General features: G+C 46.9%; 1 protein-coding gene across 10 annotated transcripts in view; it reads left to right on the top strand.

The window, feature by feature from the left end:
• Positions 1-23,668, top strand: part of LOC135391877 (prominin-1-like) — an 84,641-nt gene that overhangs the window by 33,368 nt on the left and 27,605 nt on the right. For 8 of the 10 annotated variants that reach the window (XM_064622405.1, XM_064622395.1, XM_064622403.1 and 5 more), the window contains exons 2-10: positions 14,199-14,555; positions 16,240-16,301; positions 16,424-16,617; positions 19,516-19,636; positions 21,009-21,075; positions 21,212-21,292; positions 21,960-22,162; positions 22,236-22,316; positions 23,594-23,657. In XM_064622405.1, the coding sequence (XP_064478475.1) occupies positions 14,300-14,555; positions 16,240-16,301; positions 16,424-16,617; positions 19,516-19,636; positions 21,009-21,075; positions 21,212-21,292; positions 21,960-22,162; positions 22,236-22,316; positions 23,594-23,657 (1,129 nt within the window). In that variant the 5' untranslated portion in view covers positions 14,199-14,299. The other 2 variants (XM_064622401.1, XM_064622402.1) reach the window with 2 other exon arrangements.

The following is a 23,668-nucleotide window of genomic DNA, read 5'->3' on the forward strand; positions in this document are numbered from 1 at the left end:
CTATTGGATACGGCGATGACATTCCACGCCTGGGACTGGGAGGTGACCCGGGTTCGAATCGTTTTCTGGTAGACTTTCCAGACGAATGTCGGCTCAGTTCCCCCTGAAGTCGACCCAGGACGCATACTAACCCCCTTTCCTGTTATCCTCTCTCCATCTGTTCCTCCACGTCTGTAGCCACAGTTCCATCACTCATAGCCACAGTTGCTTCGCAGCGGTAACACGGAATAAAAAAAAAGTCTTTCGAGAGCCGTTTAAATCGAAGCAAATGTGACTCGAGTCGTCGTCATCGATGTGCTCCTCTTCTGGAAATGGATCATCTTGAATCGATAAACGGCCGCAGGGGACGCTTTCCGGAGACGCTGGTATCAAGGACACTCAACAGGGCGTCGAGGATCTAACGCTCTTTTCGAATCGAAATAATTCATTGCGCGAGGACAACATTGATAGAAATATACACGGAAAGAAAGTCCCGAAAATGTCTTATTTCTCTCTCTTCTTTTTTTCTTTTTTTTTTACGCGCGGTCGTGAAGGTTATATTCTGTGGTTATCGCCTGGATTTATCCTGGACTACACTCTTTAAAAAACGGTGTACTTTAACTCCTTTCCTTGCCACATATATTACTCTCTTTTGGAGAGTACAATTACTCTTAAGAAAGGGGTCTCCCTCACTCCCTTGAGGGAGTGCGGTTACGCTCTAACCCCTACTGGAGAGCAATATTACTCTCCGGCAGGGAGTAAGGGAGTAATGATACTCCCTTGAGAGAGTGAGGAGAATCCTTTGTTGAGAGTAATTGTACTCTCCAGAAGCGAGTTATGTATGAGGCAAGAAAAAGGAGTTAGACACCCTTTGTTTTAAGAGTGCAGGTAGACTGCAGTGGATCTCCGCTCACGACCTCCAAGGGGGGGGTAACTGCATATAGAAGTGGATGAGACAAACTACATAGATGTCTTACAGAGGTATACCAAGTTTTTGTTCTGCGCATAGCGGATTATTGAACTGTGTAATTATAATTTATTTAATTATTTATCGTTTCGTCGCAAGATGCCGCTCGAGGTTTGCCGAATTCATCCAACTATTTCAACCGGCAAATGACGTGTTACGGTTGCCACTGATGCTTGTAAACCCCAAGTCCACGTAAGCAGGAGAATGTAGCGAAGAAGTGTCTCCGAAGAGAAGTAGCTCCGACTTTCCTGCGCTTCACTCCTGACTCATTGTATCGCTTTCGAAACGTGAGAGAAGAGCAAAAACGTGTTGTACAGAAATTGTCGGGTGGGGAGGACCTCGATATTCCCGGTTGCGAAATCCCCGATCTCGAAATTCACGTTGGAGAACGCTCGATTGCTTCGTAAGTTCATATGCCGCGTGTAAAAACACGGCATCACTATTTAGCCACTCAAATACACGGATTTTCGATGTCTCTCCAAGCCGTTTTAGCGAATGAAAGCCACGTTTCGGCGACCGTTAGGCTTAGCAGGGCGGACACGACGGAACAGCACGTTGGTTAGTTTATTGTTAGGCTAGTCGAAGTTCGGTGTTTGCATTTTGATGTCCAGGTTAGGCTATAAGTTCGCTGTTGGCAGTTTTCCGAGCGCGACTGTGCATTTTTCTAGTCAGATAATATTTATTTACAGTTTATTTTGTATCGGGGATTTCGATCACTTTATTTCCGAGGTACACCCTTGCGCGTTGACCCAACCGATGAAGACGACAGCTGCTGGCTCTATACTCTTTGCGATGACCGTCAGCCGCGGCAACCTGTTCCTGCAATCTCGATGTCAATCCCAATGCCGACCATGAAATGTCGAGCACTGTCCGAGAATGCCCGAGAGCGAGCCTTTGAAGGCGGTCAAGTTACATTGCCGGAACCTCAGGGCATTGAGAAACACCCGAGGTAGAAGTTAGAGCACCGGACTGTCCTTGATTGTCATAGAGGCATCGTGTACTTTTTCGTAAACTGGCCTTATCTTTCTTGAACTTCGCCTTTAGGAGAAGGGCACACCTCCTTGTAGAGCCCTGCACCATCCGCGGATGGAAGCGGATATCCGCGGATATCCGCAAGATACTTGCGGATTCGGATGAAACTTCAGACCTTTCTGCGGTGTGCGGATCGGATGCGGATGGCGCGAGGTCGGATGCGGATACGAAGGCAGCGGATCGGTAGCGGATCGGATGCGGATATACCGCGTGCTGTAATTTTTCCACCAGCAATTTATTTGTATTGCGCTGCGACAGCGAGCGCATGCTCGGGTTCACCTTTGACCATGCACGGCCAAGACGGGAGAGAAGGCATTCTGGCGTCTCGAACCGCACGAGCACCGACGAGGTAGCGTTTCACGCGTTCCACAAGTCTCTCCATAACGCGTCTGTTGAAATGTTTACCTTTGCTTGTCGTCGTGAATCGTTCCGTGACAGCATGGATGCATCCGAAATTATACCAACATATGCTTCCGGCGGTCTTTACGCGTCCTTCGAAACGTGCGGGTTTTGCGGATCGGATGCGGATGGTGAGTTTTGGTCAGCGGATCGGATGCGGATGTAAACTGTTGTGTGTGCTGCGGATGCGGATCGGATGCGGATAACGGTTGCGCGGGTGCGGGTCGGATGCGGATGCCAAAAATCTCATCCGCGCAGGGCTCTACCTCCTTGCGAACACTCCTCAACTCACTTCTTCGCTTTCCGAAATTGTATTCCCCCTCTCTCCCAACGCTTTCAGTAAAGTTTCTTCCGTTGTTGCTGGAAGATGGTCCGTTGATGTTGCTCACAGATCGGAGATATTCCCAAGAGACGTCCGACAGGCGGTATTTTCGAACAATAACTGGGCTTTATTTACATAGTTATTTACATAACTATATACAAGACAACACTATAGCGACTGAAGTCACGGGGCTTTCGCCTCGTCTTCATCAAGTCGTTGCGGCTTCCACCCACGGATTTTCGTGTGTCCTCCGCTTAAAAGAGTGACATTTGGGACACAACCTCCGCCAGCAAACACCAATCCCAGGAGCCCGGTTCAAATGTCTCCAACTCATGGTTTGCCTAGTTTGAATTTAGAACGAACCAGGCACCTCCTAATTGTCCGCCCACTACTCGGTATTTATGGGTAACGGACCAAGCTGTCAATCCGTGCACCATGCAACTTTGGACAGTGCATCTTCCTTGGCCCACTCTACTGATTTATTGCCAGCGAGCATCTGGTCGCGAAGACCCCCTGAGGCGTCAAGTGTCCCCCGTCCAACGTGCCTTCCCCGAATCTCTGTCGGGTGGCTATTCCACTTAGGTGGAAATGTACAATATTCTCGAGGTTTGTAAAAAGTACAACTCTTACATCTCCCCCCTTAAGTTACCTGTGGGGCACAATTGCGACACAAGGAACAATATTACTAAGAGTTGTGTAGCCTAGTCATTTGGATTACGATAACAACAGGCTGCAAACACTGTATACACTGCAATGCACTCGAGTAAGAATATTCCCTCTTATAGTCGCAGGATCATTAATACACACGTCGACTTAAATACGGGCTACGACACTGTACAGTACAAACGTAACTGAAGATAGAGTTCACAAGCAAAGTCCCACTGCATTTGCACCCTATAGGTGCCTCATTGCCCAACCCGAAGTGCACTACGATCAACCACGGGCGATATGCTTTGCTTCTAATCTACTGTGTCGAACACTGTCCTGTGTAATATACATGTATGATCACTGACACTCCTCTCCCACGAATCTCGCGAGGGAGCTACTTCTCGTGCACGTTTGCCACTTGAAACTGAACATGCGCTCGTGCCTCGCCCGCCAGCTGACCGTGACTCGAAGTCAATCAGTGTCTGACTTCTCCCAAACTCAGGGCCTGTGGGCGGCACGTTGTGATTCCTCACACTGATTAGGGACACTTCAGCGCCTTCCAAGTTAACCACGAGCAATCCTATGCCATGTTCTGCCTTTGGTGTCGCTGCGGTTCCTGTTCCGCGATTATTTCCCATTGGGACGACTCTGCCAGTACCGTTTACACTGGACGTCCTCGCAACGTCGTTGTCTTTAGTTGACTGATTTACGGTGACGTTGACGTACCGATCATTGGCCTCTACAGAGGCACAATGATCATCAGAATTCCAAGGGCATTCAGCCCTTGTTTCTACTTCTGGCATGCTGCTACATGCGCCGGAACGATCGTTGCTATCAGTGCACTTTTGACAAGGTCTTTCCTTTGCTACTGCCTCTGGTTCGTTTTGACTAGTGTCCCGCCTTGCGGCTTGTCTAACGACAACCAGATCAGTGTTCATCGACCGCTTTACTATAGCTTGTGTCAATGCCTGAAAGTTGCTTTCCTCGTCGGATGACAGTCCCGCAAACAGTTGCTCGGCCCGTTTATTTAAAAGCGGGTACAGAAATCCCGTCTTCCACTGGGCAGGAACGCCTTCGTCGTCAAACGTCCTTTCTACGTCTCCTAACCACTGGCTTACCAATGATTCATCTTCTGGCATTTTTGGAAGGGACACCCTTAATCTGCTCAGCATGTTCCTGATATCCACAAACTTTTCGTTTGAACATACACTGACCTGTTCCCGTCGCTCGTCATGCTGAGACAGGCGAGAATTGTAGGCCCTAAGTTGCGCCAGCTGGAGTTTCATATCCAAGACCTCCCACTTCTTGGCGACTGGTGCGCCGAAACTGAGAACGTGACGCTCATACTCAATGGCGTCCGTAAGCGCCGCATCTACTTCTAGCTCCTCGCTACTCCTCATCTCCCTGTCTCTACGCTCGTTACTAGCCTCGATCATAGTGCACACGGGATGTAAGCAACGAAACACCTACCTCGTGTATCTTGCCTCCGGAGGATGCGTTGAGGTTCTGTCCAACAATCCAAGAACACAGTTGACCCCGGTGATGCTGCCACTACAACGTCGCGTCACCGCTGCTTGGGTCTCTGGATTGTCCTTGCTACTCGTCGCTGGCACAGACACCTTCGCTGCAGTCCGTTGCAGTTAGCTTCCGCTGTCCGTCGCGGAGCTGCTTGTGGGCTTCGCTAGCACTGCTTTCTGGTCACAGCCGCTCCAACGGCTGCAGCCGGCAATGCTCCGACTGACTTGCCTCGAAGTTCTTCCATGTTGCTACTGCTCGTTGGTCTTCTTCGCAAAGCTGGGATCCTGTAGATGACGATGACTGGAGCTGTCCTTTCAGTTTCCTGGACACTCCGATGGTCTGCCGTTGTCTTGCGCTGCTATGCCTTCGTTGTTCCGACTCGAAACATCGTCCGTCCGTCCGGATGGTTCAACTCTCCGTAGGTGAGCATCCTGTCGTGCTGCGGCAGTAAAGTTTCTTCCGTTGTTGCTGGAAGATGGTCCGTTGATGTTGCTCACAGATCGGAGATATTCCCAAGAGACGTCCGACAGGCGGTATTTTCGAACAATAACTGGGCTTTATTTACATAGTTATTTACATAACTATATACAAGACAACACTATAGCGACTGAAGTCACGGGGCTTTCGCCTCGTCTTCATCAAGTCGTTGCGGCTTCCACCCACGGATTTTCGTGTGTCCTCCGCTTAAAAGAGTGACATTTGGGACACAACCTCCGCCAGCAAACACCAATCCCAGGAGCCCGGTTCAAATGTCTCCAACTCATGGTTTGCCTAGTTTGAATTTAGAACGAACCAGGCACCTCCTAATTGTCCGCCCACTACTCGGTATTTATGGGTAACGGACCAAGCTGTCAATCCGTGCACCATGCAACTTTGGACAGTGCATCTTCCTTGGCCCACTCTACTGATTTATTGCCAGCGAGCATCTGGTCGCGAAGACCCCCTGAGGCGTCAAGTGTCCCCCGTCCAACGTGCCTTCCCCGAATCTCTGTCGGGTGGCTATTCCACTTAGGTGGAAATGTACAATATTCTCGAGGTTTGTAAAAAGTACAACTCTTACACTTTCTATGCGGCCCACTGGTACGCGTATCATACGGGCAGTGACGACCGGACGAAACTTTTGACACACTGATCAAGGAAGCAGACAAAACGAGTCACTGATGGCGCCTGCCTGCCTACCCGCATCACGTCGGCCTGCTCGGAGCGCTTCCGAAGGAAATCGACGCAATCAGCGTCTGTATTAGGGGCGACCCGGAGATAACGGCAATAATGACGCGAGGTCGTCTGACACTGCATGGGTGTCGCTCCTGACCTCTTGCCGTCTCCCTATCGGCGTCACTTGTTCACGACTTGAATAGGCCGACCTTTCTTTGATGAACCAGTTGTTAGCGGGTGGTATGTCAAGGAGCACGGCTGCCGCGTTCGAAGTGCGTGTGAGTGCGTCTCGCAACCGGCCTTGCAGTCCTTCTCCGCTCTCCAACAACGCGAAGCAACAGTGGGTAAACGTGGACAGATGGAGAAAGGACGACGGGGAGGAGTTACGATACAGGAGTTTAGTATGTGTCCTGTACCGTCTTTGGGGGAGGACTAGCGTCATTCCTCTGGGAAATCGGGAATCCCATGGGAAACGTTAAAGTGAAACTCCGCAACAAAATCACCACAACGATTGTGACATAACAGTAACCCTTGGGGTGGCAGGAACATACATACGAAATATCGCGTTCCCAGAGACCGCAGATTTCATTCGAACGAATTATTACGAAGTAAGCACTTCGGGGGGCCTCCGTGAAGAGGGGACGCTGAAAGCAGCAGTGCCGACGTCATCCTGCATGGAAGAATGCAAGCTTCTAGCAGACGACAATGCGGGTGACGACACAGTATCTTCCTCCGGGCGAACCGCTGTGCGCTTTGCATGTTGGTTTCGGTTTCGTATTGTCATCGTTTACGAAGTAATTACTCGCACAAAATGAATGCGAATGTCGTATTCGGTATCAAGTGAGCGGTCTGTGTTCGGTATGATGCTCACCAAGCTAATTTTTTTCGAATCCTTCCGAAGTCTCCCGGACGCACTGTGGTAGGGCACGGTGCTGTTCATGCTGTGCAAAGAAAAAAAAAAGTATCGTGTACGTGGTTTCGTACCCATTGACCATAGGCAAGGTCAACATTCTTCGCAATAGACGATTGCAAGAAATCCCAGTGCTCCTTGCGGACGCGTTGCATCCTGGGAGATTACTGTCACGAGGGAGGGAGAACAGTCCACGTTTCGTTTTCGCTGACCTTGACACATCGTGGACAATCGTCCTAGAGTGGAGAAACCGAAACAGTTTGGAGACATCCTCCTCCTTTCTGATAAGTAAGGTCCCATAGTTCAAAGCGACGCTAAGGTCTCTGCACGATTTCCTGAAGTCGTCTTCCCACGACCAGCGCCATGGCTGAGCGGAGACGGCATTCACCTGGTCGGTGCTACCTCCAGGGTATACTGCTAAAGGATGCGAGTTGGTGGGATCAAATCCTACCACCGGCTGGACTCTCTCAGTGTTTCCCTGATTTGTCCGGCACACTCTTCGGACGGGTGTCGGCATAGTTACCCCTGAAGTCCGCCCAGGACACATACAGGGTTCGCCAAGATAAACTTCGGGGTTTGTAACGAAGATAAAACAAATAAGAACAGTGTAGGAAAGCTAAAGTAGATGTTAGAGGACGTATTATGCCCCAAAATTTTATGTCGATAATGCCGCTTCGTCTGTTTCTCTGGATAAATCGTGAAAATTTAAAAACCGCCGCTGCCTAAACGGTTATAGCTGTGTTTCAGCTTCTTTCCGTCAGATGGCGAAACGGTCGAACGCGGCGTTGCAGAGTACACTTGGTTTCAATGTCGTCTGCAACGCCGCGTTCGACCGTTTCGCCATCTGACGGAAAGGGGCTGAAACACAGGTATGGCCGGTTAGGCAGCGGCGGTTTTCTAATTTTCACGATTTATCCGCAGAGAAACGGACAAAATGGCAGTGTATCGACATAAAATTTTGGGGCATAATACGTCCTCTAACATCTAGTTTAGCTTCCCAACACTGTCTTTATTTGTTTGATCTTCGTTACAAACCCCGAAGTTTATCTTGGCGAACCCTGTACATCTGTCCCCCACTCCTTCCAGCATCCCTCTCTCATCTGTCCCGTCCCGTACGCCTCTAATAGCCACCGTTGCTTCGCAGCGCTAACGCAGAAACAAAACGAACCGACCCATCTAACACTTGTAGCATATTTTATCGTTCCGCGCCAGTATACATTTTTGTACTTCAGTATCCCTTTGACGTTTGCGTTCCGCAACTCTGCACTGTCTCCGCCGCGCTTTGGAATGTATAATTGAAGGTTCGGAGTTGCGCGTCTTTGTGTCGACCTTGGCTTTTAATGAATGTGTTAATTAGCTCGAGGTAACGGCGTGCGTTTTTACTTCGGGCTTGGCATTCACTGTCTCTATGCCCCTGTGTGTGTGTGTGTGTGTGCAGGTTATGATGCGAAAACAAGTATGACTTGTTCGAAATTAACTTTCGTCAAGGCAACCGGCCGATATTTCGAGTCAACGTGTATCGGACTTTTGACTTTGATCGTGCGATAAGAAATGCATGAAGGCACCTGTATTTCGTTATCCTTGTTACTGTGGCTACATCAAAAGGTTATCAGTGCTCGTAAAAGGTGGTGGTACCGCGTGACAAACCCGGTGCATGATACAAAAAAAGAAAAGTTTGCTTCTAAGGATTTATCCTTTTTGCTACACAGGAATGAGTAAACCTACAAAAATATCGTGAAATTTTGAAAAAAAAAAATCTCGAAAAAAATCTCGATATTTTGTAGCTTCTTCCTGTTGCCAGATGAACTCCGGAGGCCGCAGTACGGGATGTGACGTCGTAGCTTGAGCAGTAATTACTGCGGGCCAGGAAACTTATTACTTTGTTATAACACTTCGTTATAATGTAGTGGTAATTATTGGAGCAAATTCGATAAGTCGTGTACATGTCATTTGCGTGTATCGTAGTCCATTGTTCGCGCACTATCCTTTCTGCTATCTCATCATTGCCGGATCGAAACTATTGGCATCAGCTTCTCGGTAAACAATGTCGCAGTTACCTGGAAAGGAAGTTTGACGAACGCCAGACCGGACGCGTAACCCTGCATCCTTCCGCCGACGCGATTGGGGCATCCCCATCGGAGCTGACATCACGTGGGACGTATGGCATTAGAGAACTCACCCCGTGAGGGAAAAAGCGAAAGGGAAATGAATCATTTCAGGTGCGTTACCAATGGTTCAAGTAGACGCTCGACATGCAAAAAAAGAAAGACGTTCGTGCTTGTGCCGTAGCAGCTGTGTTGGAGCAGCAGGCGATCGTCTGCGTTCGAAAGGTCTGGTCTGCAACACGTTCTGCTCTGCTGTGTTTGTGAGCTGTTTTATTACGTGATAGAGTCTGTTATTTTAATGCGGCGGGTGTGTGATATTAAGAAAGCGGTCGTACTTTGGAGCATGCGGCACTGTACAGGTAGCAGCGTGAAGAATATGCCTTACGTTTACGTGTAATATTGCGGAGTTTTAGAGAATCGCAAGCGTACTTCCGCTGTCACGTGATATATCAACACCATGATGTCACCCACTGCAAAGGAATGAGGCGATTGGCTTATTATGTTTTGGGAAACGTTATCGTGAAACTACTACGTTCGCCTATCTTTTACGACTAGCGAGTTTCAGGAAAATGTAAAGCGTTCACGATAACGTCTCTGAAAAGAGAGAGTTTGGCGCTTACGACTCTCTAAAACTCCCTGTCTATTTATAGATTACTTGACAGTTCTTTCAACTATCGCTTCATGACGTTGTATGCACATTGTGAGTTATATTGTTCTTTTTCGTGGCCTTGCACTGTTCTTTAAATGTTTCGCTCATATTGTATGTATGTTCTATCTGGGACACGTATTCTTGAATAACGCCTTTTCCTTTTGCTTTGAGTGCTGACCATGTTTATGTGCAGCCATAAACGCCGACCTTGTTTCTCAAGAGCACGTTCGATCTGCTTTCCCGCAAACCTCCACAAAAAATTGACGTAGAAAAAGATCAGACATTCGGACGCGATCTATTACAGATCAGCATTCCATGCACACGCGCGGCATAACAAATCAAATATAAACCGGCAGTCGTGAAACCGAAACCAAAACTCTTGCAAAGAGAAATAGTACGCACGAACTCGAGGCGCGTCCTTGTTTTTTTTTTTTTTTTTCCGCTTTGCGGTTGAATTGCGATTTGCAAATCCCCTGGTCGTACATACTTTCTTATTGCTATTTGCACCGTGTAGCGGACGGAGTTTGTCCTTGTTTAGCGGCAGATGGAAAAGTGGGTAACGCAGACGGTCTTGCCGTGCCATGACAGCCAGTGGGACGACAGCGTAGTCTTCTGCGAACACTTTTTGTTTGGTTGCTTTTCGAGAGCGGAGTTATACCCGTGCGAGGAATCATTTTTTCGCTACGTCGGTTTCTTCACGCTCTGCGCCACGCTTTCTTGTCATTATTTGCGGACGAATATTTGTGTTGCTGGTCGCGTTGTTTGGACGCGCGAAGAAAAATTGTGGCATCGTCTGCATTAATGACGGTGGTTGCACGAATCCGTTTGTCACACTGAAGGCTATCCCGAGCGTGGGTATTGATTTATCGTCGCAGAACTATCATTTGGGGATTTTCGTTTCGGAGGCTTCTGCTTTCTTCCGTTTTTTTCTGCTGTCGTCTGCGTAGAAATGAGCGTCCAGCCAACCAGAACCTACCGGATGTTGATACCATGTTCTGCTTTGTGCTGTGAGGCGAAGCACAAAAGTGAAGTGCGCAAATTAAAAAAAAATAGAGAGAAAGCGTGTGTGAGTACGTACGCGGAACTTTTTTTTCTCTCTCTTTTTTTTTTCGGTTGAGTTTATGTAACGTTGCGGGAGTCATGTTTCTTTTGCCCATATCGATCACATTACAGGTATCCGGTGAGCCTGTGGCTCGGGCTTCATCCTCTTTCGAAGCGATGCCCGATGGCTTTATGTTGGCTTCAGGCTTTCGATTACAAAGGACGACCGAAGCAAACCGGCCAGTCGGGACGTCGTCTGCTTCAGGCAATCGCTGCAGACGGCATGTTGTGATTGGCGGACTTTTTTTTTTTTTTTTTTTGTCTACGTCACGTCGTTTAAGCGACCAGGCCAATCACGCTCCGTTTGTCGAGGTGGCGCCCGACTAACACCACCTAGATATACAGAAAGCCTGCTTACTTGTCGACGTGAGGTAACAACTAAGAGCCAACCAATTAGGATCGTGTTTCCAACGACAGTAGCCGATAACAAACGTGCTTTCAGCGGTCGTAACTAGTCGTAATGAGCGTCGCCTTCATGAGCAGCAACTGTCGTCTGCGAGTAAACGTCCCCGTTCTAAATGGGAAAACAAAATAAAGCGCAACACGATTAAAATTTGCAATCGTTTTGCGGGTTTCGCATAACGTCTAACCGCTGTAGCAGACGAGTTCTGACTTTATATGTCGACGTAGCGATGGAGAGAGAGAGGAGGCAATCAGCAGGCCTTCTGTGTGACGTTGCGGCCCGACCGCCGGACAAGCACAGCCCCAAAACACGTGCAGTCTTCTCTGATTTCAGTTTGATTTGCTACAGTCTTAAAAATGTGTTTCACCACATAGCACGCTCTTAGCCAACCATAATCCCGAATGACAACGTTCTCGCCTCTGATTTGTTGAAGACGGAAGGAGGAGCCTATTTTGTACCCCCTCATTATGTACGTGCATATGGTTATGTAATGTATGTATTCGGGATTATGGTTGGCTATGTGGTGAAACTCAAAGTCCACATTGAACCTACCCGCTTGCTTTCATCTTACACAACCATCAAGAAACGTCGTATGTACTGTAACAAAAGCGCTTGTTTTCAAAAACGCCTTTCAATCGCTCGAATAAACCCACTTGTCAAGACTACCGATATTTTGATACCAATCTGGACTTATCTCTTTGCCGTTGGCAGTCATCTCTCGACATACAGCCACGAATTATCTATCTTCGCCGGGCGCATTCCCACGCCCCCAAGGCAAACTGCTCGTTCGACCGGGCTACCCAGGGACGCGTCTCTGACCAGTGCCGCGTTAACGTGTCCTTTTATGCTACGCGGATGGGCACGGTGACGCGCACGTAACGCGGAAGAGTTTACTCACATCCCATTCGAGTGTAGCGAACTGTATCGCCAATGGCCTTCCGAAGGCCTTTCGCTACAGCGAACCCGCATCGGCTCTTTCGTGCGCGTCCAGGCTTGTAAAGAACTGTCGCCGTACCCTCAAGTCGATCTCTTTTTTGACCTTGACCCGGATTGCCCGTCTACGTAATAGTTATACTTCCAGTACCCCCCCTTTAGACATGTAAAAGAACTGCTACTTCCGTTCGATTGGGCAGATCAATAAAGACTCCGAAGGCTTTATTGCCTGTGAGACTTGGAAACAAAGGTCTCGTTGCCTAGCAGCTATACTAGGGCTATTTTCCAGACTATTGATTTCCATTGTCAGTGCTGGTGGGGAACACTTTTGAGTTGTCGGACTTCACTGGCTTAAAGGCTGTGTGGGGCGTCTGGTGAAAGAGGATTGGAATAGTAGGTGCATTTTTTAAAAGTGTTTATTTCTTGTTTTTTTTTTTTTTTTTTTTATAAGTTAATGTTCAGATGGAAAGCAGCTCAGAATGTTGTATGGGACTGGGGATGCATCGCGTAAGGGGTACAAAACAGTTAATCAACACTTGTTGAGGCTTTGGACTTTTCTATTGAGTGTCCTTGTTGATTATGGGAGTGGTTTTGGCGAACGTATGAACATGTGGACCTACTTCGTACCGTTTTTAATATGGTGCAATACAAGACAGAAGTAATATTTTCCGCCTTCCCATGTGAGAGGGCCCAATGTGGGGAAACCTTGAAACCATGAAATATTTCAGAAGCTTCCTTGACTTTTACTGTTATGACCAGCTTTTGTCAACTGAAACTGTTACTGTTACTTATTGCACCTGCCTCCGCAATTAACAGCGTGTTGCTTTTGGTAATGAAGATAGGAATGCATATTTTCTGGAGACTCACACACAGAAAAGAATTAGCACACAGAAATTACGCACTGTATGAATGTCTGCCTTCCTTTCTTTTTTTTTGCTAATTTGTATGCTGTAGATCTCAATGAGGACAACGATTTTACAGCTCCTGAAATAAAACCAAATTTTTGCCCCCCAAAACAAAACCCCAAAATACATGGGACCCTACATTGTTCCTGTGTGTCACGCTAGCTTTGTCTCTTGGCAGTACTCTCCGTCATGTACCTCGGCTATCACTGAAATGATAACTTAGAAACACCTTATGTTTGGTGTGCAATAGGGCGAGGACATATGAGGGGACTACAAACACACAGATTACGTGCCACAAACTTTTACGATCCACATGACTGCACCATAGATAGGGTTCCGGGTTTTCGGAGTTTATTTCTGGCCATTACCACGGATGAAGTTTTTTTCGGGGTTTATGATTTAAAGCCCAGTTAAATATCCGAAATTCGGAGGAAACTTGACGACACACGCACAGTTGTGCAGCGAAAACGCAGTAGTCACACTTATTGCTTCAACACTGAAGAGACACAAGCTTAACAATACATTCCGTGCGACTCGCACTGAGGTGTTCCGCAATTCTCAATGCACCCTTTCCGTGTGCAGTATTCACTGTTATGCGGCAGTACTTGCATACGACGACCTCTGCATCGCAATCGCGGGACAATGTGAACTCCGCAAAATCAGGGTATTCCTCGACGTAGTCGAAGGGCAGCTTTCTCTTGCATCCCGTCTTGTCGTCAGCATTGCAACTAGTCGGCCTTTCAAAAAGACCACTCCGTACGACCTCGGTTCAATGCTTATTTTAGTGCGTAGGTCCCGTGTGGGAAAAAGGAACTCGGGGGAAACAGATGGGTGAAAACCCCCGCGGTGAAACCTCCAGTGGTCGAGATGACCACCGAAGAAAACGCTAGGTCACGGAAGCCATTATTACGTCGCGGAGGGACGGGTATCCGAGGTCAGAAGAAACCCGGGACACAAAGGGAGGCCGAGAACAATAACCCGGTCATCAGGGAAGAACATCTGCCAAGCGGTGTTCTTCGGATTAATCCGAATTGCTCAAAATTTTACCGGTGTGTGCTTTTCAGATTTTTTTCGGATAAGTCGGGAAAACTCGGAACCCTAACCACAGAGTGCCCCGCGTTTTATTTGCCCGCAACATCCCGTTACTTACGGGGACCTGTCGTTTCATGCAGGCGGTGACGTGCACGACGTGATGCCACGGCCGACCGAAAGAGACCGCCGTTGATGGGCTAAGGGCACCTGACTTCAACTTCGGCTTCCTGGGGCGGCCGACATGAGACTTAAGACCATGGTCCCGTGCTGTGTCATGCTGCTGTGCGCAGCAGTAGTGGTTGGTGCTAGAACTGAGCCCCCCACTGCTGCAGACGGGGGGGCCGCTACGAAGAACATCACCTTCTCGGATCCACCGAGGCCAGCGACGGGAAGTTACTACAAGTCGTCGTCTGCTTACGACGAACGGGGAATGCACCATCTTTATGCGCTCACTCAAATGTTTCAGTCGGTTGTTATGGATAAGGGATTGCCTGAAGGTGAGAGAAATGTTCCTCAAATGTTTGTGATTAGGGCATATTACTTTGTGCTACTCTCTTTCAGTCACCTGTTAGTTAAATCTGTCTGTCTACCTCGAATAGCCATTGAACCACTTCTGAGTCCTTGTTTTGTTCATTCCTGTTTTGCTTAGCTCTACTTGAGTGCACTGCTCAGACGGCTATGCTCTAGCCAATGGCTGGCACCAGAGCAAGGACGTACGGGAGCATGATGTACGGCAGCAGATAACATTACGGGAGCAGGATGTATAGGAGCAGCATTGATGCATAGAGCAATCCATGCATATTTCGAGTTCAGGGGGCAGGCATAGTATGGGAGACCTATAAACAGAATCTTCTAGACTAAACGCAGCTTGGAAAGTAAGGGTTCAGAGAATGGAACATACATCCAGACAAACACGGCACAAGCCTCAAATGACCCAGGAACACGAACAGTTGAATCGAGATACGCGTCGCACAAATCTGGCCGCTGTCTGGCTCTTTTGACGACTGCCATACTTCATCTAAAAACAGCACGATTGCTGCTGAAATGTGACACAATCCTCTGGAGTTCCTGCAGTCACACAACCTTGCTTCTAGCTGTTGAGTTAAAGTTGAGCGAAGCGCTCAACTGTAACGTGTCCTTCAGCAAAGTTCATCGGTCATTTTATTTTATTTATTTTTTTCGATGTAGTGCTACTAATGCTTGAAGCCGTCATCCTCAGCTGTCGGTCGCAGTTGTAGATCATAATGCGTTTGGGCTTGAGCTTGCCTGTTTTCTTGACGTTGATTGATTACTCTTACTTTGGCTCGCAATACGTTGTCGTTTCAGCGATTGCAACACTTGTTGTGAATTTGTGGCAGTTGTTAAATGCTACGTTGTCTCGTAAATCTTGTCATATCCTCCCCATCATGTGAAACCCATAGGCCACTTTGATGTATATGCCATGAGCAAATAATACAGGAAGAGAAAAGGAGATGTTTGAAATGAACACGTAGAGAACGTGGGGATACTCTGGTAGACAGATATAAATCGGGAGGCTTTTAGAGACAACGTGATGCCCAGAATATTGCTCGGTTTTATGGCTTTGTGTGCTCGTGTACTTTTTGGTTCCCGACCTCAAATGGACTTGCTGTTTGACTGTAATCTCAGCTTTCTTATTATATTACGATTAATATACTTATGTGGTTTAAGCATTGAAATCAATATTTTGTGGGCGGTAGGTCTGCTTTACATTGCAAGTCAGGTACATAACGAAAACATTTAAAAGAAATAAATGAAACTAGGGAGGACAAAACACGCATGAACAAGGTCTCAAACGCAGCTCTGAAGTTTATTTTACAAATGACAGATTTTTGCAGGATGGAAGAATTCAACAAGGATTTGCTTGTTTCTGTGTGTTTTTCTTGTTGTTCATAGTTTTGTGGATTTTCGTTATGGACCTATGCCAACGGCGTGCTTGTTTTGAAGCCATTCTTTCAGTACTTCACTAATAAGGTTTTCCCGCACATATATGTTTTCTTTTGTGTTTTTTCTTTTTTTTTTTTTTGCTCTGTTCTGTTACTAGAGTGGTAACAGTGCATTTAATCCCCAGTGAAACATTAAATGTTTTATACACTAAGGCTACAGTTACATAAGATTCTCACCCTAAACCTCTAACAACGTTATAATTTTTTTTCACAACAGTGTTTATGAACGAGGAATTTTTAAAGGAACCCCTGCATTACGTGTTGAACCATAAGTCGGAGGTAAGAGACCTTCCTGGCTCCGTCGTGAGTAGTTTGAGTCATAATTTTGGCGTATTCTGTGACCGAAAGTTTCACCCTAATGTGGCTTCTCTTTTTTTCTCTCTCTCTCTCTCTCCATCCAGTTGTTTCGCGAGTACAAGCTGTTTGTCACCTTGGCCGCAGTCGGCATCGCCCTGGCCGTGATCATGCCATTGACGGGACTCATCATTTGCTGTTGTCGGTGTCGCAAGCGGCAGGACATGCCCGAGTCAAAAAGCGACCCCTGCAAGCGTGGGGTCTTGGGTCTCCTCATGTTCATCCTCGTTGTGACTATGCTGTAAGGATTTCTTTTTTTTATGAGGGTATGTAATCCGGGTATGTAGGGAGACCCAGCTAACACGCATCGAGATCATGACCTACCCACGTCAAAATCGCCAATCCCTATGAGGAGCCCGTCCGCACGATCCGCTAGGGGCGCCACTCATCGGCCCACGAGACCTTCGTCGTGATTGGACGATGGAAATTTGAATTCTGAACGCGCAGAAGCGGACGTACGGCTACCGTAGCAGACGACAGCAACAGTTCCTATGAAAACGCGTAGAATGATGACGATAATCAACTTTAGAAAGAAGCATCTCCCGTGGGACATGCACCGCTTGTAGAAAAGTACTAAGGAAAGCCGAAGTACAAATTATTGCAGAAATTGAGGAAGCAATAACCGGGCCGATGAGTGGCGCCACCGCTAGCTTCCAAATGCGGCGCTGGGAAGGGGTGCCTATGACATGGTCGTTATAATCTAGTAGGTCATGATTGAGATATAAAAAAGATTGAGCTCGCTGCGCAAATAACGCCCAGTAAATGTTGTTAGTACTTTTTCCAGTCCCCTAGTTCCTAGTACGGTTTTCACTGTGCCTAATGAATTAATTAACGAGGTACACACGGCATACCTCATTCGAAACACTTCGCTTGGATATTTTCTCAAGGCACTCTACAACTTTCCGATCGTAATCCTCTGTCCTCTTCTATTTTGTTGTCCATGCTTTGCACTCTTACACCGTGGATTTAAAGGTTAGATAATTAGTCTTATCTAATTGATTAATTAATTGGGCGCGAAAAATGCTGGCCACTAGAATGTACAACTGCTAAGTTTGTTGGTCGGCTATTCGGTAAGCAGTTGGTCCCCATCCTTTTTAATATGTATGTGCGTGTTAGTTGGGACAGCCATTATGAGCACGGGCGTTCCAAGCGGGTGGCAACGGGGGTTCGTGGCCCCTCCCACGTGGGGCTCTTTACTTGCAGGCTGTTGTTTCTGTTGTCTAGTGTCTATTGGCTGCATGCTTTCCACTACCCCCACTTTTCCCTCCCCCGGGGAAAAAACCTGGGAACGCCTATGCTGTACATAGCATGTTTGGATACGTAGCACGTAGGGTTGCCACCTTTCGTAGTGAAAAATACCGGCTGAGGGAGAGGAGGTGGAATAGAGGGAAAGGAGGAAATGCTCGTGGGAAAGGGGAGTGGGTGAGGGGTGGAAGAGCACACACAGAAAACCAGAGAGAGAGCTCAAGACAATAGGAGGAAACGTGCTCCTGTGTGTAATAATAACAGTAATAATAATAATAATGAGTAACTAAGGAAACAACTGGTGACTGCGCGGAATTGGGTCTCTGGTCCAGATTTATTCAAGCTGCAGTGGAATGTTGAAGGGAAAATCCCACCCTATGAAAGGTTTTGAGCCGCAGATACCGGCAAAAGTCTGCCGGTATCACCCTCCCACCGGCAACCGGCAGAGCGAGCAAATAACCGGCCGTGCCGGTATAATACCGGCCTGGTGGCAACCCTAGTAGCACGTCATGCATTAGGCACCTTGGGGGGGGGGGGGAGGGGTTCTGATTTTCTGACCTAATTGTATTCTGTAAAATGACTCGATGATGCCTTTCGGGGAAAACGTGAAGTGCTTGTGGGAAAACAGTTGAGCTTGCACTTCAGAAAAGAAGTAGATAGGAGAAAGGTCGCAAGCACGCATTCACCTGCTCCGATCTCCCATAGTAGACAGCTCTGTTGGCAGCGTTTGTCCCTCTACTAGGAATGGGATGATACAAATATTCCCATGGATATTTTTCTCGGTCGATGTTAAAATACTTATAGTTTTCTCATGAGCTTCAATTGGTATTGAGATATACGAACAAGCTATCAAAGTAATTCTCACGGATACTAATATTTATCGATAAAGCATCGATATTTCCAACCGATATTGTAATCGGTACAGTAGCTGATATTTATCGAAGTTCCAATATTGCTACCCCGTTTACTCTCAACCAACATGGATAACCGGGAATTGTCAGGAAATTTTGATGCGACTGGAAAAGTCGGGAGGTTGTCAGGGAATTTGCCAAAAGGCAGCTCAAGTCAGGGAATATCGCAGACAAGTGTCGTGATGATGAAACGGCCAGTCACAGCAACATTGGCAGTCCCTGAATACAACGAGCTCGGAGGCAGGAAAGTAGGGCAGACTCGCTAATGCCCAATAAATGATCTGTTTTATGAGAGATCTGTAACAAAACATAGCAGCAGGCGCTAAGTTTCCTTTTGTTTTGGTCAGGGAATTCACTTGAAATAGTCAGTGAAAACCTGGAATAGTCAGGGAATTAGAAGGCTGCAATTTGGTAGACCCCCCTCCCCCATACTCTGCCTACATTATTGACTTTCAGTAGTCTGCACCAGAGTGTCGAACCAAAACGTTTTTCGTTTTGTTTCGGGTTTGGCCATAAAGGTTCGATTAACCGGTTCAGAGGCTGTAAACCGGTTCGGAACTGGTTTGAGGTTCTAATATGCTAAAATTATAGGTAGCCACTAAGAATGATACAACATCTCTTAGTTACGTTTTTTATGCATTTATTTCTGTTTTTCGACCAACAGGGGACCCCCTTTTCATCCCTTCCCCGAGCAGCGTGCCGCCAATCTAGGCAGGTAGACCCCTCGAGTCCCCACTCTCGCCCCCCACCACACACCAACCCAACCCAAACCGAACCGGTAACCGAAGTTATTAGATCAGTTTGGTTCCGGTTCAGCTCCAAGATGGTGCTAGTATGTAATTCCGGTTCAATTCCATCTAAAAATTCCGGTTAATTCCGGTTCGGTTCGACGCTCGGGTCTGCGCTACTGATTATACTGCTGACACAGTTATCAGCACGGTAGTTGGCACTGCAGATATGGTTGATGCAAATGTTAATTTCAGGTTTGCCATAGTGTGTGCCTTTGTGACAAACGAACACGCAGTCGACGGCGTTCATCATGTGCCAACTCAGCTTGAAAATGCCGTCGTTGACATTGCGACGTACTTTAACAGCACACAAGAGGTAAGTTTTATTTGTGGTTCACAGTGATGGCCAGTAGTTAACTACATGTAGTTAAACTACTAGTTAAACTACCTGATTGTAGTTAAAAAGTAGTTATCAACTACTTGCAGAAATGCAGTGGCAACTACTAGTTAAACTACTATTTTAAGTAGTTAACTACAGAGGTTAGGTTACTGAAGGCGCAAACTATGTACTTCCGATTGTGCCGCAAGCTTTATGGCACGATTGTGCTTCCGACTTTTACCTTGAGCTACTTGTTTGATGAGAACGGAGGTGCAGAGCAATTGTGTCGTGCGTGTGTACTAAATCTTCACTTGTCTAGTGAAGCCTCATTTGCTGCGAAATAATTCTGCAACTTAGTTTATCGCGTAGGCACAGAAAGAATCCCGCCGCAAGCTTTGTATTCGACGATCGTAGCAATGGCTTGAGCCAAAGTTTATTATTGCTTGTGATTCCTATTTAGGTGTCGAAGAACACTACCAGGGATTGGTGTTGGTGGACAATGTTAAGTAGCTATAGATGTAGTTAAACTACATTGCAGTAGTTAAAAAAGTAGTTTTAACTACTCCCCTGAAAAGTACTAGTTAAACTACTCAATCACAAAGTAGTTAGTAGTTATAGTTAAACTACTGTAGAACTAGTTAGTGGCCATCACTGGTGATTCATTCATGATACCCTTGCGTTTGCATGGTTCTTTTTCTCATTAGGGTTTTTCAAATTGTATTCACCAAGCAGGGGTACAAAACTAGGTTTCATATTAGAAGCTGTGGAACAGGGTGAACTCTGGCAATATCACATGGAAGAACAGATTTCCGATTTCAGTTACAGAGTGTTTACAGAGTGTAGCCAGTCTACACTCTTAAAAATGAACTTCACCACATAGCACACTCCTAGCCGACCGTCATCCCTTCCTTCTCTCCCTCGACTAGCTGAAAAACGGGAGGTGTACGCCATTTTTGTGGCATTATGCAGTTCATAATTGCCACAAAAATGTCATCCCCCCCCCCCCCGTTTTCATCAAATCGAGGTAGAGAACATTGTCATTCAGGATGGTGGTTGGCTAGGAGAGTGCTATACAGCGAAGCTATGTTTTTGAGTGATAGACATATTGACATTGGCAAGGGCAATCGTTGTGCAGCGTGTGCTGTAATTTCGGGGAAAACAAACACAACATTTTTTTCTTGCCAAGTGACAATGACGTGGGTCATCTGTACAATACGTCACGGCAACGTCAGAAATTATGTAATCAGAAACTGCATTGTCTGCATCTTGGAGACAGCTGATAAATTCAAATTTTAAGCATTCTTCAAACAACTTTTGCAACTTACGCTTTATTGAGCTATGCTGATTTGGTACTGCTTGCGTATTCCAGGATGCTGAGTACCTACTGGTGAACAACTTCGAAGAACTAGTCGAGCACATCGACCAGGAACTCAATCGTGAGCGCCTTTCTTTTGCGTTGCTTGCATTTGAGGCAGTTTATTACAACGACAATGAAAAATGGGACGATTAATGTTGGAGTGTTGTTTTACTTATGTTTACTGCTGCTTGCACAGATGTACTTTACCATTGCAGATATCGGTGATCGAATGAGGCTGATGTTCTCTCAGGCCACTGATGCCCTTTCCATAAGTGACCTGCTGGTCCTTGTTGAGAGTAAGTTATTATTTGTGCTGGAATAACTTTTTTCGTGTGGATCAGTGGTTCAGTGGCCTTCCAGAAGACATGGATCACTGTCACCGCTTTAGTTAAAGCTGCGTGGGCGAAGGCACCCGGAAGGTCAATCTACTAGAATGCGGATGCGCCCCTGTTACGCATTGTTTGGGCAACGGCGGGGCAGTGCTGTTCAGAGATACTGTTGGTCCATGATAGGCAAGCCCGAGCGATTGGCAAGACACGTAAACAAACACAAACACGAAGGCTCAAAACCAGCAAGACGTTTAATTGATAACAACGAACTTCATTAACATGTAGACGGTGCGAGGGAAGACAGAGAGAGGTGGAATAGGGAATTGAGGACAAAATGAGCTGAAGGAGGTCAAAGGAGGCGCTTGAAGGCCGGGTGGTAAGCGCCTCCTTTGACCTCCTTCAACTCATTTTGTCAACTCGCTTTGACCAAGCAAACATAGCAGCTCGGGATCTGGCAAATAAAGTTGCCACGAAACGACCACCCGAATTCGCCATTTGTTTTATCGTATTGTACGGCTCCTACTCAGACCTCTGGAAGGGGTCCAGTAGTACTTGAAAATGAGCAACTAAATTTGCAACCACGTAGAAAGTGCCCTCACTAAAATATGGTACACACTTATTTGCCGTTGCAAAGGGCTGGACAACATCACCGCCCTCCTCACGTCCATCAAGACTTCGTCCGAGAGTCTGGAACGGGACGGCGCGGACTTGTCCAGCAAGGTGTCTCAGGAGAAGACAACCATCACCACAACAATGAACCAGTGCCAAGACGCCGTCTGCAATGCGATCAAGGGCTCGCGCGAGTTTCAGGAGCTTAAAGCCAAGGACTATAGCCAGGTCGGTTGCAGTTATAGTGACTCTTAGAAAGGAACTTCAGAGCGTCTGACGTGTGAATCGCTTTTTGTTCCAGCTTCCAACCAAAGATGTCGAAGATCTCAAGAAGAATGTGGAGAAGCTGACGAGCAATGACATTGCAGGAAAGATTCGTACGGTAATGCGATTTTTGCAGAAATCGAAATCTGTTCTCGAGCTACAGGGAATCACTTCCGCTTCTTTCCGTAGAGCGTAGTGTTGCATAAGGGAGTTGCTTCTCCATAGCGTAGCATCGCTTTGTGAGCACCAGATGGCAGTAACAGTCGCAGGCTGACTTTTCGTACGTCTTGGGTGAGGGGCTGTAACGTTGCTTCTAATAACGAAGTACTAGTCCGGAGTTTTCAACTACCGCCTGCTTTACTTTTTCCTACAACTACTTTTTCCCCTGGAGACAAATACGAGAAAACACTTGGGCCAAATTTATGAAGGAGTCCACAAAGGATTTGCACATAGCCAACGGTTACCATTGAGACAAATCCAGCAGTTTAGGATCACTTGAAACTAGAGGTGTGCGAATATTCGAATTATCGAATTCGAATCGAATATCACACGCTCGAACTATGCGATTCGCGAATCGAATGTCCAATATTCGAGTTTTCGAATATTCGACTATTCCACGAATATGAATGACACAACCCGAAAGTGGGCTTCACCTGATGCTTCTGTGCATGAGGTAAAGCCTGCTTTACGAAATTGCCCTTGCTGCAGGACCAACACGGGCGGGAAGGTGTTTCGTTTAAGATAACGTTATCCAAAGTTAGTTTTGTACGCATCGTCTGTGGAAGGGGTGGCGCCCCTCCCACATGCAGTTTAGCGGTGCTGACGAGGGACTTTGACTTGATGTCTGTGAGGTTGCCTTTAAAAAGTTAGGACTCTCGAATAATGACTACAGTCCACGAGCAAGAAGGGTGTCTTAAAGATGTCCTTTACGTCTAAAGTTTCAGTTGTGCAACTTCCTAGGGCGAGTGCAAAGAAACTAAAAGGTGTTCATGGCAAAGCTGAGGCAGGATGCCAATTCATTTGTTTCACAAATGGCCTGTGGTTGTCTGAAACAATTGGAGCCTCATCCGTATAACGTGCTACTGCCTGGCATACAATTTTGAAATGAAGATAACCATTCCAGTACTCCAGTAAGTGTAGGCCCGATTACTTGCGATTCCTGAACCACACTCTACGGATGTCTCAGTCAGCTGGACTCTCACCCCTTCGCTCTATCAAAATTGCTTGGCCCCGGCCAAATCTGGCCCGCCAATGGTGTGCCTTCGAAGCTAAAAATAAAGTTAAAAAATTAGCTAAAAATACAGTAAATTAAAAGCTAAAAATAAAACCGAGTTGTTTTTCTTGTGGTACGTGATGTTTGTGAACCAGCTGTCACTCAAAAATCAACCATTTCAGGGCCTGAACAGCTTCAATTCAATCAACGAGACATTTCAAAAACAAGTCACTCAGGTCAGCGGCGGTGAGTAACCT

Source organism: Ornithodoros turicata, chromosome 4 (assembly GCF_037126465.1).
Source record: "Ornithodoros turicata isolate Travis chromosome 4, ASM3712646v1, whole genome shotgun sequence".
In the NCBI taxonomy this organism is placed as follows: Eukaryota; Metazoa; Arthropoda; class Arachnida; order Ixodida; family Argasidae; genus Ornithodoros; species Ornithodoros turicata.